Source organism: Cryptomeria japonica, chromosome 3, assembly GCF_030272615.1.
Source record: "Cryptomeria japonica chromosome 3, Sugi_1.0, whole genome shotgun sequence".
Taxonomy (NCBI): domain Eukaryota; kingdom Viridiplantae; phylum Streptophyta; class Pinopsida; order Cupressales; family Cupressaceae; genus Cryptomeria; species Cryptomeria japonica.
The window spans coordinates 932,802,053-932,820,919 of NC_081407.1; the positions used below are offsets into that span (position 1 = coordinate 932,802,053).

The 18,867-nt window shown below is 39.2% G+C and overlaps 1 protein-coding gene across 4 annotated transcripts in view; it reads right to left on the bottom strand.

Annotated features, from left to right (window-relative positions):
- LOC131040516 (ran-binding protein M homolog) overlaps positions 1-18,867 on the bottom strand; it is a 162,671-nt gene that overhangs the window by 90,910 nt on the left and 52,894 nt on the right. For all 4 annotated transcript variants that reach the window (XM_057973482.2, XM_057973470.2, XM_057973464.2 and 1 more), the window contains exons 4-5: positions 5,528-5,674; positions 5,232-5,318 (exon numbers count right to left, since the gene is read on the bottom strand). In XM_057973482.2, coding sequence (XP_057829465.1) covers positions 5,232-5,318; positions 5,528-5,674 — 234 coding nt within the window. The remainder of the gene's footprint in view (positions 1-5,231; positions 5,319-5,527; positions 5,675-18,867) is intronic.

Genomic DNA, 18,867 nt, shown 5'->3' on the forward strand with positions numbered 1-18,867 from the left:
AAAAGGGGCAGACCCCTCAGTATTCATCAAGTCAATCTCCCCAAGTTGATGAGCTACATGAAGAGAAGAATGATGATGAAGCGACATCTCCTAGAAATACAAGTTAGAGAGACGAGATCCACCATCCCGAATTGGTTTAAGGAGAGACTAACGAGGGTGATTGTGATTGAAGATGAAGATGATGTAATTGACATAGAGAGCCTTATAGGAAATTCTCAAGAAGTAACGGAGAAGAAGAAGGCCACCAAGATGTCCAAGGTGATCAGAGATGAGACAGGATCCAAGAAATTGCAAATAGCTACACCAGTAGCGGACAAGTATGAAGGTGAAATTCTTGCAGAAGAATATGATGTAGAAACATTTGAGCTTGGTCCGCTCACTACTGAACAAGCAATGGATGAGGCAACCCATTCATTTGAAGCACTTAAGGGCAAACTTAAAGAAGAAATGGAAAAGAATAGGAAGCTTGAGAGAGAGAGAGGTGCTTGGAGAGGTTACTTTAGCCATCTCAATCAGCCCTTGGGACATCAGGATCCAGCAGTGTCTCCTGTGCAAGCACTTCCCCTTGAATCAGTTGGCGAGGTAGAAAGAATCAAGAGCTTGGTTCAGCTTATGAGCTCTTGGATTGACAAATCCCACACGGTAGCTGTTGAATTTACAACAAGAATGATGAAAACGATCCACCGAGCTATCCAGGTCCTTGAGATCGTCCACAATCTAATGATAACTGTAGCCGCTTTCGCTCACACTAGAGATGTTATCATTCCTGTTCTGCAAGTAATCAAGCAAACACCAAGGAAGATCCTAGCACAAGAAAGGATAATGGATGGAGGAGCTCATAACCTACTTCAGTGGTCAACTCTACTCCAGATGAAAGAGGTTCTTTTCGAGGACATCAGCACCAAATGCAATCAAGTTGAGGGTGTCATCCATCCAATTCAGGATAAGGTGTTTGCAGTGTTGTGTACCATTCTTGGCAGGAGGATCGAAGTTGAGACGGATGTGGGCCTTCAAGAGTTGGAAGAAAGAGTCAAAGTCATCTTTTGCAAAGATGAGAATGTCATCACAGATGAGCAACGGGATCTAATGTTCACTACTATGCTCCTGATTGAGAAGATCAAAGAACTCGAACCTGGATGGGAAGCTGCTCTTCTCACTGCCTTTGATCAGGTTATCCACTTGGAGGAACGCATGAAGAATCTTCCTGAGATTCCCATTGCTGAGGTTGAAGGAATTGTGTCCAGATTCGTTGCATATGCTAAGAAAGAACATTGGAAAGGGAATAAGATTCTAGAAGAAAGGTTGTTATAGAATGATGTGGCATCTTAATTATCATTGGTCTATGTTTCCTCGACTTTTGTGCCAATTAAATATTTGGCTATGCATTTAATAATGTTCATCTAAAAGGGGAACTTTTTGTAACAAACCCTAATTAGGGTTTAGGTGTCAGAATCTCAGCCATTGATCTTCTTTTGATCTGGGTCGTTCATTGTAATTGAGGATGCTATATATACCCTCACTCATTTTCATTTTGTCATTAGAAATTAGATGTGAAGGAGATAGATAATAGTTAGAGCTTTGGAGAGAAGAAAGTTATTTTGTAGCAAGATTGAGTAGTGAAGAAAGAATTTCGAACAATTGTTGTCTATTTTGGCTTTGAGATCAATAAAATATTGAAGTTATAGTGTTTTATTGCAGTTCTTGTGGCTATCTTCATGGTTGTTTACTTTCTTGAATCATTCTTAGTCGAAGTAGTATTTAAGTTTGAAGGACTAAGTGTTGCGCTTGATCTTTGGTGAGATTCACGTTCCAAACCACTAGCTTCTTACTGATTGTAAGAATGCCTTGTGTGGTCAACTGGAGATATTTAGATTGCTTGAACCTTCAATCATTATTGAACTATTGATATGTATCTTTATGGTAGTATCTATAATTCTTGATGATTTGAAAATCACTAATCACCTTAGAAGATCGCATCAATTCCAGTAAAGTTGTAATTCCTTGGCAATACTGAAATTGGTAGAATCTTACCAAGTCTAGCCTACATTGAGTCATTCTTAGGATTAGATTAGAATTCATCTCTTGCAAACCCTATCTTTTGATCTTTTTTGAGAATTTGTTAGTATTAGGAAAAATCCTGTTCCTGCAGTCGAGTGAGAGCGACACAGACCAGCTTTGAAAGTGCGTAAGACCCCTTGAAGAAACAGCATTCACAACGACCACTGGTGCTTATCCACACGTAGAGATCCTACAACGAAGAACCTTGAAGTCACCCTGATTGATCCTTTTCGCGATATCTTCAGCATTCAGAGGCTTTACTCAAGAGAGGATAAGGTACCCTTGGGTATTTTATTCTGTGTTCGATAGTGTACAAAATACACGTCAACAATGGGGTTGATGATTGTTGGTAGTAATTTGAACATCATTAGCTTTCCTTAGAAGATCACACCAGCTTTGCCTAGTTGTTCATTGCATGGCGAAACAAAGCATGGTTGAGTTTCACTAAGTCATTCATCGTCTCTTGCATTCTAGGATTTGATTAGGAACTCTCAAGCCCTATTCCTTTTTCACTTTTTTTATATAAGTCATTAGTAGTGGTAAGCAAAGAACTTCACTGAAAAAAACATTCCAAAGTATAATCAAACTCATAAGGCATTTTCCTAGTTTTGAAGTGATCATCTCCTAGAGCAATTAAGTCTACCTGCAATCACATCAACCATTGAGTCTATCCATGTGTCAAGACCTAACAATATAAACCTTGGAGTCATCTCAATTGATCACCTAGCTTAGCATTTGGGAAGATTTTGTTCAAGAGAGGATAGAGTATTCAATACTTTATTCCGTGTTTGAAGTGTCACAAAACGCACATCAACAAATTAATTCAATGTTTTAGAAAGGCTATCAAATCTTATTCCACAATTGCAATGCTTTATATCTATAATGTCGTAAATTGTTGTCGGGCCAATTCACGCCTCATGTTTGTGCCCCTACTTTAGTGTGTCCTACCCTCATCACCTTTCTAGGTCCATTTTGTGCCTATTCTCCATCTTTGAGGCCATGAACTGCCTTTTGTGGGTCCTACTATGGGATATCCACCTCATTTTACCTTTGTTTGGGCCCTGATTGGAGAATATGGAAAAGGAGAAGTGCAGATCTTGGGTGCTGCTAGGGAAGGGCAAAGTAAAACCACTTCAATAGAAAGCCCCAAGGGTGAAAGGACTCCTCCTGAAATCTGGGCTGCAGGCCCCAAGGTTGAATGGACTGAGTTTTAGTAATCTGGGCTACATTAAAGAGGTGGTGTCAAGCGCCCTAGGCAGCCAAGCCCTCTTCTAGGAATGGGGTCAGATTGGTTTAAGTTTAGGCATGGTATAATGGTATCATGAGTTATATTACAAGGAATTAGTTAGTTATGCTCAATTACTAGTGATAGAAGGTAGTAACATAGATGTTGCTCTTGGGAATTGACAGTGTATAAATAGGGGACATTATAGACTAGGGCATGGAGCATCCTGGTCTGGGGCGCCATGGTCCCTCCTAATCTAGCCCCAATTTAAAATGGGGTAGGTGCTATATCTCCCCAGTAAGATTTGATCCCCATGGCCCCGCATGACCGTTGGAGGTCATCCTAATTGATAAATTACCTAAAAACCCCTATATAAAGACATTTCATTAACCTAATTTCATCTAAGCATCATAAATGGACATATCCTAGCACTTTTGCATTCGTGAAGCATTCATCATCAAGCATTTTCAGAGATCTTCAAGGCTGCATATTCATCATTCAACCATTGTGGAGCAAAATTACCTCATTCCTATGCAAGAACATGTGTGTGATTAGGGTTTTGTCATGTTCATACCATTTCATACAACATATGTGATTACATTCAAAGAACAAAGCATCATCATCAGCAATTGCAGATCTGATGTATATCTTTCCAGTATTTATTTCAGTTTTTGCATTATTTAATTCAAGGTTAATTCCTAAACCGGGGTTTGAATTAGGCAAACCCCTATTCCCAACAATTTCCCCCTTCTTTCTATGTGCAGGAAATAGGTACAAAGTTGTGTTCGGGAGGATTGATGGGATTCGCAGAGACAAACAGGTTCACCTTTTGACAATGATAAATTTGGAGGACTAGGGCAAGGAGCAACACAATCCCAAAAAATTAGCTTATCATCTGTATTTTGTAGTTTGTAATTGGTTTTGAGGGTTCAAACTTTGAGGTGGAACTATGTATTAACACACCATGCTATGTGCAGTATAAGTAAGGATTTAAAAATAATGAGAAAAAACCATATTTCAAAGTCAATGGTGTACCTTTCATTTACTCTCCCTCTCACTTTCTATGTAATTAGGAATCAGGGTGACTCTAAATGTTAAAAACATCAATTATTTCTTTTTTCCTTTTTTTTTACTAGGTTTTTAGGATTCCTGATATTTTCCAAATAAATTAAAAAAAATATCAATTATTTCCTTTTTCTTTTTTTTTAAACTAGGTTTTTTGGATTCCTGATATTTTGCCAAGAAATTAAAAAAATATCTATTTTAGATTGCTGAGATATTCCCCAATAAAATATTTGCTTCTATGCCCATACATTTATTATCCATCTATCTGGTATTTTATGAAGGTTCCTCCTATATTTCCTAAATATTTATGAAAAAAATTCAGTCCACCCAAGATAATACTCAGGCATAGAGCTCAACTCCAAACTCAGGAACAATAAATACCACCATGAACCCCAACTATATACCCTTTACCCACTTAATTTATATAAGAGACTGCACATGATTTGATAAAATGTTACAACTTCCAGGAATAATTGAGAATGAAGGTCAAAAAGCATTAAGAATGCTAAATATATTGCAGAGTGATATGAGTGCTGTGGCATTTTCTTGAAGCTGTGTTCCAACTGTTTTCAATTTATAACTTGAATTGTAGTGTTTATTTTTATGGACAAAATATGCATGGGTGCTTTCCTTTTATTTATACTTAATCAAATTAAAGATTTCCAATTCTACTCTTCATATAAGTAAATCATGTCCACGATCAGAAAATACAAACTTCACTAAGCTTCTCAATCACAGTAAAAGCAAGTCCCATCATAAAGTTAAAGCCATCAATGGCCCAAAAGATCAAGCTTTATAAAATCTCACATGGCCTTGGAATTGGCAACATAACTGTAAAACTAAAATAGATTTGACTCAATTATATGACAGCAGAAAAACATACCCCTCATCTGGGCTATGAAGACCAACAGTAGGAAACAAGACCCCTTCATAATCCCTTGTGATCGATCCAATAAACTTTCCATTCTTTCTGCATATCAAAAGTCCAAACAAACACAAATTTTTGCCTATTAGACTCCATAGAAAGATAACAACAATCATCTTGAAAGTAACCTGAAAATTTGTAAATTAACTGTTTTATGCAACAGATCCCTTGAGGTTATATCTGGCAACAATTTAATGTTAAAACTATAAAGAATCAATATGCTAATTTGTTTGTGTTAAAAAAAAATTCCATACGTAAAAAATACATCTTGGGATGCCTTATTTATGCCAGCACCCACTGTATCTCCTGTTGTATAAGTAGGGCCAAACCGCATCCCATGCCCTGAATCATGAAACACCTTGCCATCATCTCCATGATACCCAAAGGTATGTGTTTCCCACCTAGAAGTAGATTTGTAACAAGAAGCAAGTATCATTGCAATATACAATAGACAATAGCCATATGATAAGCTAAATCATGAATATACACAAGATCAAATCATTGAATATTATTACAGCAGTAGACCATTGAAACCAATATCAAATCCAGCAAGTGTTCTCAAAAGGAGAACTTAGAAACACTAAAACTCAAAATAGTATCTAGGAATGTCATGAAAGTTATTCCATGTAAAACAAACACTAATAATAGTTAAAAACATTTTTGAAGAAGTTTCCTAATCAAGCTGCATGAATAATATAATTCAATCATTTTGCATATTTATAAATTTATGATTTTAAACTAGTAGAAAAATAATAATTTCTAATACCCCTAAAACTTTTCCTATAAGAAAGACATCCAATATAATATTGAATTTTGTACAAAGCTTATAAAATGCTTCTTGCTTTCTACATCATATTAGTTTAGGGTTTTGGCAGTCAGCTAACAAGTTTTGAGCTTTCAGTGCTAGAGTCTCAAGTTTTGATATGATCATGCCTAAAGTGCTATTAGGGTTTTTGAGTTTTGAGTAGGATCAAGCATGCAAAATGTTAGATTGTTAGTGTGATCTTAATTTTGTTTGAGTCTGGATATTGAGTGTAATTGAGTTTAAATGTGTCGAAGTTGGTGACATTTTTGTGCCTAAGCGTCAAGTGGCCCTTTAGGAGTTGTCTTTTTGCTCCTAGGAGGATAATTAAGTCAAAATTGCACTTTATCCCGATGAAATCCTAATTTTCTCACTCATATTCAGATAAATTTGACTAAGTCCCGATGCATTGTGATGAAATTTGACATGTCCAAATGTTTTTGAGTGTGGGAGTCACCTAATTCCCGATGGAAAACCTTTAATTGAGGTCTAGAAGTCAGTTATCCAGATGGAAGGCGTTTTTCCCCCAAATTTTCCCTGATTTTCCCCATTCAAATTCCTGATGAGGAGCATTTTTTCCCATGTGTCCTGACATTTATCTTGATGGACCATGTTTTTCCACCAAGAAGCCCAAAATTTGTTTAAGTGTTTGAAATTATACTAATGACGGTTGAATTTCCCCAAGAATGAAGTATGAAGTTTCATGCAAATGAAATTATCCTGATGGGGGTCGTTTTTACCCAAGTCAATCTATGAGCAAATTTAATGGAATTAAGTGCGGATGATTATCCTGATGGAAGGCGAATTCCCCTAAAATGTGTTTTGTGACCGACATTGATGAAGATAACTATCCGGATGGGGGTCGATTTCCCCCAAAAGTGGATTTTTGACTTAGTGAGCGAAATGAAGGGATTTTTATGCATCTAGATGGGGGTCGATTTTTCCAAGGGCAATTGTGATGAGTTATGATGATTTTTTAATGAGGGTTTTTATCCAAACATGGGGTGCTTTTCCCCAACTGGCCCAAATTTGAGAAATGAAGACGATTTTAAATACAAGTGTGGAAGAATTTAATTGCTTTTGCCTTGACAACAATTATTCAATGACCAGCAACAATTATTTGATGCTGGGAAATAACTATTTATTAAAATATTTTTCCAAGGCAAATCAATTTTCCCACGCAAGTGTAAGAAGGCAAGTTTTATCCCACATTGCTTGTGTGGTGAATGTTGAGGTAAAAACTAGTTTAAATATACCTGGCCAGCAATATAATAATATTATACTTGCTGATGTGACTGATTGAAGTAATTTTTTAAGGCTGATTGATGTTCCCAGCTGGGCGATTTTTGCCTTTTCGACACCATTGTTGAAGACAGTTGCAGATTGGAGAGGATTATTTGCCCAATCAGACCTAGGCGTTGCCATTAGAGAGGAGCCACAGCGATCTAAGTGGCTGGTTGAGCCAGGTTTGGCGAATTTGGAGGGTGGCACCATGATTAGAGGGGCTGCGATTTTGTTTGTAAGGCAGATTATGCCACATGGGCGATTTTGTTGATATTGCTGGGCACCATTGTTGATGAAGGGGTTGCCATTACACTCAGATCTGAGTTGGACACCATAGCTAGAGGTTGTTCAAACACCATTGCTGGCTGGAACTTCCAATTCCAGATTTAATTTTTCATTTCAAGCCACTCCCACACTTAGGCGATTTTAATTGGGAGCCATTTTGGGGGCGGTTTTTGAGGACTCCATTGTTGTTACAGTCTGAAACTCCATAGTTGCAGGTTGTCTTCAAGTTGTCTTCAGAGTTGAAAGAGCAATTGTTCCAACTAAACAAACTTGACGAACTGTTGATGGTGTTTTGATGCACTATCAGGCACAGAATAAAATACCAATGGCACTCTATCCTCTCTTGATAAAAAGACTCAAATGTTGAAGATTTGTGAAGGATCACTTGAGATGACTCCAAGGTCCTCTTATGCTAGGTCTTAACATGTCAGATAGCTTCAATGACGTTGATGATTTGTTGTACCTGCAAGGGGGCTTACGTACTTTCTTGCTTCAACTTTAATGGTTATGACATTTTTCACATGATGTTGCAATATCGCTCTTTTTCCTATCTCTACTGTTTGTTGATTAAAAAAAGGGAAAAAGGAGTAGGGTTAAGGAATGCTACCCTAAACTAAGAATGCAAGGCAATGGCGATCTTAAGTGAGCTCAACTAAGCTTTGCTTCGACATCTTTGAACATCTTTACAACGCTAGTGCAATATTCTAAGGAGTGCTTAACAATTTTCAAATCACTAACTTCAAACATAAACACCTTCAAGATGAAGCATATTAATGATGAAATAGCAATCGAAGTCAAGTATAGGCTTAATGATTCCAGTTGACCACACAAGGCAAGTATGCAATCAACACACTGCTAGTAGTATGGATAATGGAGCTTCACTTTCAATCACGCATGCATCTTTCACTCATCTAAAACTTGAAAGCAAATTATATTCTAATTTTTATTTTTTTCGTTTTTTTAAAATAAACTCTCACAAAAGATATGAAGAACCAAGCAAATGCTTCAAAATTGAATAAGTTACCAATGCTTCAATGATTTTATTAATTCTGAAAACATCGAACAACAATTCTTCAAAGTCTCTTAATTGATCTCCTAATGCTGAAATTCTGCTCTCTTTTCTCAAATCTCTAATCTCTCTAATTTCTAATAATGCAAATGAAATGAGCTTGGGCTTATATAGAGCTCCTTATTACAATGGATGGCCAAGATTAAAACAAAATCAAGGGCCAAGATCTTGCCACCTAAACCCTAATTAGGGTTTGTTATTACAAAATACCTAATTTATTGCAAAGCATTAAATGTCCAACAAATGGGAATGTGACATCCATTTGGTACAAAATACGAGGATAAATCCTCCAATAGGAAAATTAATGCCACATGGGATCATAACAAACTTTCTTCTAGAATCAAGTTGCCCTTATCCTTTTCTCTTCTCGCAATTGAATGAATCTGGACGTTGCTGACTCTATCTTTGAAATAGGTGCTTCTAGAAGATTCTCCAAATGATGCTCCAAATAACTAATCTCATCCATGCTTGTAGTGAAAGTCGTCTCCCAATCTGGCCTGAAATCTCTAGTTTTGCTAGCAAGAACTGCGAATGAGTGAATAGCATCAAGCTCCATCTCTGTGGGTACTCCATCTTCTCCAAGGAAAATGAGCTTCACTTTATCTAATAACTCTCTAGCAGAAATATCAATTCCTTCTTTTCTTTCTTTCTCAAGAATCATCTTAGCTACCTCAAGGATTCTATCATGTATAGCATTGACTGCAAAATATATTTGGGTATATCCTTCTTTGATGTCTTCAAACATAAGTCCCCTCATGCGAAGCAAATTCCACCACTGCTGAAAGTTAGGTGTTTGACCTCCATGTAGTACTCCTTCATTCAACAAGGTTTCCATTGACATATTCTTCACTGCTTGCAAGACTGGGATGGTGATATCTCTAGCATAGGTGGAGTCATCATAAGCTATCTTGAGTCTTTGAATTCTCTCAAGGATCATCATAGTCTTCTCAAATATTTTCACCATTTCTTTGACAAATGCTTTTGCTTTCTTGTATGCCTTGGTGATCCATGTTTCCATCAATTGCGCTGATGTCTTTGTTTTCTCAAAATCTTTAATTGTATCAGGAGGTGGTAACAAAGAAGTTGATGGATCATGTTCCCTCAACGGAACCCTGAGTTGCTTGAGGTATTCTCTCAATATGTTGTTCTCTTTCTCCAACCTATTGTTCTTCTCAACTTCCATCTTGAGCATGTCCTTAACTATTTTGACTGTATCGTTCATATCTTCTAATGCTTGATCAGTGGTGGGAGGACCTAGATTGATGGTCTACACATCAAACTCTTCTATTGTGATTTCATTTTTTGGCTTATCAACTCTTGGAATGGCAACCTGCATGACTCTGGATCCTTCTTTATTTCATGTTATCTTTGACATCCTTGTAGCGTTTCTTACTTCATGTTCTTCATTCACTCCTATCTGTTGGTGTAAATAAATATTCATTTTGGATATTATTACACTTACTTAAGTTAACTTAGGATAATGCATCTCTTCGTAGTTTGGATTTGAGACACTTAGGGAAGTGTGCACATAGGGATAGAGCTTGTAGGAGAAATTCCACCTTTTGCGGTCTTATTTTGTTGTTACACTCCACATTCAGTGGGTCATCCACCTCTTGTCGAATATTATATTATTTCTCCTACCTACCCCTAGTATTTCTTACCTACCCTTGTTTCTCATTGAGCCACATGTCATATTTGTGTGCTCATACATCCATATGGCCTTGCCTATATAAGCAGGCCTATATTCATTGTATTGGTTAATCCAGTTGATCATTTTGCATATTGATGAGAATACAGTTTGTTCTTGTCATTTTATTGTCTCTTTTATGCTTTTCATTGTGCCCTTGATCTTGGCAAAATCCTACATGGTATCAGAGCTATTGGGGCTTCATTGATTGGTTTTTGGAGACATCGTAGAAGGCTTCTATTTTCGGATTTGGGGATCTTCATTTTTTGGGGGCATCATACAGCGATTTGGACATCACCGTTGAATCCGAGAGGCCGTTTCCATAAATTTCGACTATAAAGTCGACCTATTTTGGTGAGAAAATTTTTTTCCCCATTTTGGCTATTATCATACGGATTTCGGAATTTTTTTATTAATTATTTCGAAAAAAAAAAAAATGTTCATATTCTCTGAAAAATTTTCAAAAAAATCAAAAGTTTCGAAAAATTGAAAAACAAAAAAAAAAATCAAAAAAAAACAAACTTTTTGCATTGTTGGGGGTCCACAGACCCCCCCGTACTCTATCGTACCTGCGTGTCGCAGGTATTGCAGGCTGTACCTGCGCCGCCGCCGAGCAGTTTACCGACGCCGCCGCCGCCGATCTCCTCCGTGCCGTCGAGACCTGCGCCGATGCCCCGCCACTGTCGGCCATTCAGAAACCTCCAACGACCGCAGACCCCTCCCGCCGGCCGGGACACAGACTCCACCGGCAGAGACCTCCGGCGACCGCCCAGTCACCTCCAACCGCCACGCAGACGCTCAGTCGGCTACCAGGACCCCGCCACGCGGCTCACACAGGGACATCCGTACGCCACGTCACCCGCGCCGCGCAGACCTCCGTACGCACTGTCAGACTGCCACGTCATCAGACCGTACGCCCAGTCAGCAATCCGTACAGTACGGACGCCCAGTCAGCAGGGAGGCGAAGTTTTCGCGACCGTCATACAGCCGTCAAATTTAACACAGTGAATTGCTAACATCAGCGCCACATCAGCATTTTTTGAAAAAATTTTGACCCCTCTCCATTGGGCTTTTCAATTTTGCAGTCCAACTTTAAAAGGCCATATCTTGCTCATTTTTGCTCCTTTTTTGGTGCAATTTTTTTGAAATGCGCTAAAATTTCGTGTTCTTCGCAGTGGTGTGGTTATTTTCTGATTTTGGTGCACAGGTTTTTCGGAATTTTCGGATTCTCTCAGCTGTACCTGTCCAATCCTCAATTCTGCAACTTCAAAGGCCTCGTTTGAACTCATACAACCTCCTTTTCAGGTGCCGTTTTTTTTTAAAGTGCTTATTTTTTCGTCTACTTTCATAATCTATGATCAGATTTCAGAGATTTTGAGTGGAAATTGTACTTTCAGATATTGGTCTTCTTTGGCCTATTAGGTACTTGTAAATTGCTTGGATCTTAGTTAGATCTCTTGCATTATCAGTTTGAGACTCTTTTGGCCTTATTGAGGCAGTTGTAAAATTGTAAATCAGAAGTCCACTTTGCCATTTTTTGCAAGTGGCCCATTGTATACGCACTACTTATAAAGTGCCAAAATCATCACATTTGGAGGGGGTTCTTTGATTGAGTGAATTTGGGGGGGTGTCTTGTGTGATTGTGCCTCTCTTTGTGCTCTTTCCATTTTTGTTGCAATGAGTCCTAATAAATTTCCACCTTTAACTCCACATAATTATGCATCATGGAAAATTAAAGTATGGAGTAAACTAATGGAAAAGGGTCTCACACACTACATAGATGGAACAATAACAGCACCACCTGATCCTAAGGCTGATCCAAATGCTCAATTAGAATGGCTCACAAAGAATTGCATGGCTCTTGGAACCTTACGCAAGTATGTATCAGATGACCTCATTTTTCACATTGAGAAGTGTAAAACAATCAAAGAGGCTTGGGATATGTTTCAGAAATTGTATGGTCAAGTTGATGAAATCAAAGGCTATCAGATTGACAATGAGCTCACCAACTTGGATCCCAAGAGTTTTGATACAATCCAAGATTATGTCACCAAAGCAAATGAGCTAAGAGCAAAGCTTAAGGATTGTGGAATTGACAAAAAGGATGCTCAGTTGATATTCAACTTGTTGGACAAGCTTGCACCAGAATATGCAGCATTTGTATCTAGCTTCCAAACTCATCGTTTGACAGTAGGGAGTTCTTATGTTATGCCTTCATTTGATGCTTTCACAGAAATGTTGATATTGGAACAATCTAAGTTGTTGAACATGGGGTTTCTCAAGTCTTCAAAGTCCAAGGCTTTGGTGGCTAATCAAGGGAATCAAGGAAGTCAAGGCAAAGATTCCAACAAGAAGAAGAAGCAATCCAAGTCTAAACCACACCAGGAAAAAGGACAATCATCCTCTCCATCACAAGGCGATTTTTCATCCTCTTCCAAGAAGGGGACACCACCTAAGAAGGATAAACCAACTTGTGCATATTGCAAGAAGTATGGTCATGATGAGCATCGATGCCACGCAAAGCAAGTTGATGAGTTAACCAATCTTCTTAAGAAAAACAACATCAACTTGCCATCCGCCTACACAAAGAAGGACTCATCTCCTTCCTCTTCCTCACAGTCTAAGGGAAAAGGGCAAGCATTTGTGGCTACAACAGGTTCTTCACAGCAATGGATACTTAACTCGGGTGCCTCATATCACATGGGTTCTACAAAGGAGCAGTTTTCTTCATTGGAGCCATCTAAGGTACCTCACATTTACATAGGTGATGACACACAAGTAGAGGTTGAAGGGAAAGGCTCAGTTGACATGGATGATGGAACATTTGAGAATGTTCTCTATGTTCCTAACTTGTCTACCAACCTTCTCTCCATCTACCAAATCACTCACTATGGGAATGGGAAAAAGGTTGAGTTTACACCAGATTCAGTTGTGGTAAAGGAACTTGACGATAATGCCTTGGTAGCAGTGGGACAAGTCAATGACAACTCAAGGCTTTATTCATTCTCCCACTTTGTGCCAAGTTCGCCTTCTAGGGCCGGCCTTACTCATTCAAATTCAGAAAGTAAGCTATGGCATGAGCGGTTTGGTCACCTCAACTACCGCTATCTTCAGCAGCTAAGCACTAAAGACATGGTCACAGGTCTACCTCGAATCAGTTTTTCAGAGGGTGTATGTTCAGGTTGTTCCATGGGCAAGCATCCCGAGGAAAAGTTTGATAAGGGGAAAGCTTGGAGAGCTTTGGAAGTTCTTCAACTTGTTCACAGCGATGTAGCAAGTCCATTTCCAGCACCTTCATTTAGTAAGGCCCGCTATGTTCTCACCTTCATTGATGACTACTCCCGCTTCACTTGGGTCTACTTTCTCATTCATAAGAGTGAAGTATTTGACAGATTTCAAGACTTCAAGACTCGTGTGGAGAAGCAATTAGTGAAAGTGGTCAAGATTCTTCGCACAGATAATGGAAGGGAATATGTGAAAAAAAGACTTGAGGATTTTTGTACATTTGAGGGGATTAATCTTCAGCATTCTGTTGCATACACTCCACAACAGAATGGGGTTGCAGAACGCAAGAATAGAACTCTCAAAGAAATGGCTAGTTGTATGATACATGCACATTCTCTTGATCCCGCCTTTTGGGCAGAGGCTATCAGTTGTGCCACACACATCCAGAATCGGGTTCCTCACAAAGCTTTGCAAGGTATTACTCCTTTTGAAGCTTGGGCTGGTAGGAAACCGATTGTGAGACATTTCAGAGTCTTTGGTTGTCCAGCATGGGCTCGCATACCTCCGCAGAAACGCAAGGCATTGGAACCTCAGAGTCGGCCTTGCATATTTGTTGGATATCCTGAGGGTGTTAAGGCATACAGATTGATGGATCCAAAGACACATGAGGTGTTCATTGAGAGGAGTGTTCACTTTGAGGAAAGGTCTCCTAGCTTAGCCTCTCTACCTCCTCCACCTTCCTCCATTGTGGATAGTGATGTTAGTGATTCAGATGATGAGACTCCCTCAACTCCGACTCGCAGGGTTACACCTCCGCAGGGTCCACTTGCAGTTGAGGAGCCTCGTTCTCCACCTCCACCTAGACCTCGTTGGGCTCGACAGACACTTGAGTCCGCGGGTTCTCTTGTTGGGGATCCTTCAGATACATGGAGAACTCGATCACAACATCAGGATCTTCCACATGCATTCATTGCTACCGCTTCCGATCCACAGGCATTTAGGGAAGCATCAGGGGTTCCTGAGTGGGACCAAGCTATGGAGGAAGAGTATAGTTCCTTGATGAGGAACAACACATGGGATCTAGTCCATCGCCCTAAGGGGAGAAAGATGGTTCGATGTAAGTGGATCTATCGGACCAAGTTTGCAGCGGATGGTAGTGTGGATAAGTATAAAGCTCAGCTTGTTGCGAAAGGTTTTTCTCAGGTTGCAGGTGTTGACTATACTGAGACCTTTGCACCCGTAGCCACGATGAACTCCATTCGTTTGACACTTGCTATTGCTGCAGCTCATGGTTGGGCTGTACATCAGATGGATGTGAAGAGTGCTTTTCTTCATGGTGATCTTGATGAGGAGATTTATATGGAGCAGCCACAGGGTTTCATCCAGGATACTTCCTTGGTTTGCAGACTAAGGAAATCTCTCTATGGCCTTAAGCAAGCCCCCAGGGCTTGGTACGCCAAGATGGATTCCTTTCTTCTCTCCGCAGATTTCACCAGGTGTCATTCCGATCCGAATGTCTACATTTTGCGACAAGATGACTCTCACTTGATACTTGTGCTCTATGTTGATGACTTGATCATTACAGGGAGTACTTCATCCATCATTAGCAAGGTCAAATCTGCTTTGCATGACAGATTTGCTATGACTGACTTGAGTCTTTTGCACTACTTTCTCGGGATAGAGATTTCATAGTCACCTTCCGGGATTACACTATCGCAGCCCAAGTATGCTCTTGACCTACTTGCACGCTTTCATACAGCTGATTGTAAGCCTGCCCCGACTCCCTTTCTTTCAGGAGTCAAGCTTGAGGCTCAGTGTTCTTCTCCACCAGTTGATGCCACTTTGTATCGACAGCTTGTGGGTAGTCTCATCTACTTGACTCATACACGCCCTGATATTTCATTTGCAGTTGGCATGGTTTCCCGCTTCATGCAGGAACCACATGAGCTTCATTGGAAAGCCGCCAAACGCATCCTTCATTACATCCAAGGTACACATCACTATGGGATTCACTATGTAGCAGGCACAGGACTTCGCTTGGTTGGTTACACAGACTCCGATTGGGCTGGCGATCTAGTTGATCGTAAGTCTACTTCTGGTTACAGTTTTCACCTTGGTTCGGGCCCCATTTGTTGGCAGAGCAAGAAGCAACATGCTATTGCTCTCTCTTCGACTGAGGCTGAGTATCGAGGCGCTGTTAACGCAGTGACTGAGACCATTTGGCTCCAGCAGATTCTCACAGAGTTTGGATTCACCACTCCACGGCCGACAGTTCTAAATTGCGACAATCAGAGTGCTATTGCAATCTCGAAGAACCCGGTCCAGCACCAGCGGACCAAACACATCGAGATTCATATGCACTATATCCGAGAGCTCATCCAAGAGCAGGTCATTGATCTGCAGTATTGTCCTACAGCAAAGCAGGTTGCTGACATATTCACCAAACCTTTCACCGAGAGTAAGTTCCAGCAGTTGCGAGCTCTCTTGGGGGTGCGAGATGTGTCATTAGGGGGGGTCAGCTGACTTCTCCTTCCTCTCTTATGGGGGGGATTTTTTCCTCTCTTATTGGGGGGACTTTTTCCTCTTTGAGGTTTTGTCCTTCTTCTTTGAGAGTCTTTTATACATTCATCTCTCTTTTGGGGGGAGTTTTTTCCCACTGGGTTTTCTCCCTTTCTCCGTTTGTGAGAGATTGCATTGCATAGTTTTGCTTGCATTTGCATATTGTACATGGGTACATATCATGGCCTAGTAGCTGGGGCCCATCTTGCATTGTTGACTTGGGTCTTCATTCCCAAGGGGGGGTGTTGGTGTAAATAAATATTCATTTTGGATATTATTACACTTAAGTTAACTTAGGATAATGCATCTCTTCGTAGTTTGGATTTGAGACACTTAGGGAAGTCTGCACATAGGGAAAGAGCTTGTAGGAGAAATTCCACCTTTTGTGGTCTTATTTTGCTGTTACACTCCACATTCGGTGGGTCATCCACCTCTTGTGGAATATTATATTATTTCTCCTACCTACCCCTAGTATTTCTTACCTACCCTTTTTTCTCATTGAGCCACATGTCATATTTGTGTGCTCATACATCCATATGGCCTTGCCTATATAAGCAGGCCTATATTCATTGTATTGGTTAATCCAGTTGATCATTTTGCATATTGATGAGAATACAGTTTGTTCTTGTCATTCTATTGTCTCTTTTATGCTTTTCATTGTGCCCTTGATCTTGGCAAAATCCTACACTATCCAAGTAGCTTCCTAGATTGAAGGGATCTTGTTCTTCTACGATCACCTTCTTGGATAGTCTCTCCGTTAGCCAAACTGGTATAGTTGATCGTTCTTCTTCAACATGTATCTCTTCCATCTGTTGTTCTTCTCAGGGAGGAGAAGTCACTTCCTGCTCATCATCATCTTCAATGTGTATTATGTGTCACTGCTTTCTTTGTCATTGATTGGCTTGGGTGACGCTGCTTTATCTTGTGCAGCCTATTGCTTTCCTTTATCGGTAGTACTTCCTTCAACTATATGATTCATTTCCATCTGATGCACAAATGATGTACTAGAGGAAGGCCAAAATTCATTGCTTGGCTTAAGCTTCTCCTTTGGATGTTCATCTTCATTATTCTCCTTCTGTTGACTAGCATGTTGACTGTCATTCTCCATTTCTTCATCAGACATCTCTATATTTCCCATCATTCGAAATGTTTGCTCAATGCCTTTATCTTGCTTTTATCTTGCAACTTATACATGTGTGAATCTACCTGTTGTGACGTTTTCACAACATTGCGCCATTGCAAATGGGGACCCCCTCCTTTTTAGGCCCCTTCAGTCTTTTGGCTTTGTTTTTTGGGTCTTTTCGCAGCAGTCTCTTTGCTTTGCAGGTGTCTGGGGGGTTGAATTGGTCAAGTCTACTTTTCGTTTGGGTAAATTTGATGAAGTATAGGGCTTGTTTTGTCAATTTTAGGGTTTCTGCCTTTAGTCCTAGATTTTAGGGGTTTCTGTTAGGGTTTTGAAAAAACTGAACATATTGCTGGAATCAGGACCCTTCGAGGAGCCTCCCAGTAAAATTTAAGCAAAAACGGAGCAACTTTCTATTTTTAGAAAGTTCCTATTTTTTAGGGATTTTACTAAGCCTCGGAATGTCTTCATTTTACCAAAAATCGAACTTACTATTTTTAGTAATTTCTGTTTTTAGTAAGTTTCTATTTATAGTAAGTCATTCCTATAATGTCCCCATTTTTCCTAGCCTTTTATGAAGATTTAGCCTTTTGGCTAAATGGACGAATAAGGAGAAATTAATTAAATTAATTTTTTATAAAGTCATAAAATAAATTAAAAAATTAAAAAGTGACTTTATATTTAATTAATTTAATTAAATAGTGATTAAAGTATAAAATTAAAATAATTAAAGTCACTTAATAATAATAAGTAATAAAATGTACCTTGTAATGAACCTTTGTTGTACCTGCCTTGCCCTTTTTGATAATTAGGGCCTAATCTATCCACCGAAGGTTGGATTTAGGGCCACAAAAGGAAATTACGGTTTCCTGCAACATTTAGATATTTTATTTTATGTCAGCAATAATATTAGATCGGTGGCATAATTATTGCAGCACAAAATACATACACGACCCATTCTAGATTTTGAGGATTTTCCAGGTTGGCTAGGTTACCCATCCAAACCCATCCCGTCTCTTAGGGCTAATAGGGCCACCTGAGGATGGGCCCAGCATACCCCTGGCTTGCACTCATTATCTTGAATGTACTAACAAACAGAGAATATCAGGAAGATAACAAATGCATACATAAAACATAGATTCATGACTAAATTACTTGGTTAACATTTATCCATTATATATAAATTTGTAGGGACTAATTCATTATATTTGTGCTTAGTTGCAAAAACATGACTATCATTAATTAGTATTCCTTTTCTCTACATATTAGTTGTGTCTGAGAATGAACAAATTATTTTTATTCTTTTGTCTATCACTAAAGTGTATTTTAATGCAGCATTCTAAACCTGATATTGCGAGTTACCTACCTAGCGTGAAGATTAAGTTCATTTTTCCCTTTTGTACATTATAGATGTGCTTAGTTCATTTGGTAAGACATTTTTAAGCATGGAACCGATTTAGCAATTAATCTGGGTCACTAGTTAAATTATATTAATTACAGTTATATGAGGAATGAAAACAGATTTAATACAACTGGCACAAAACATACTTCAACATTTCG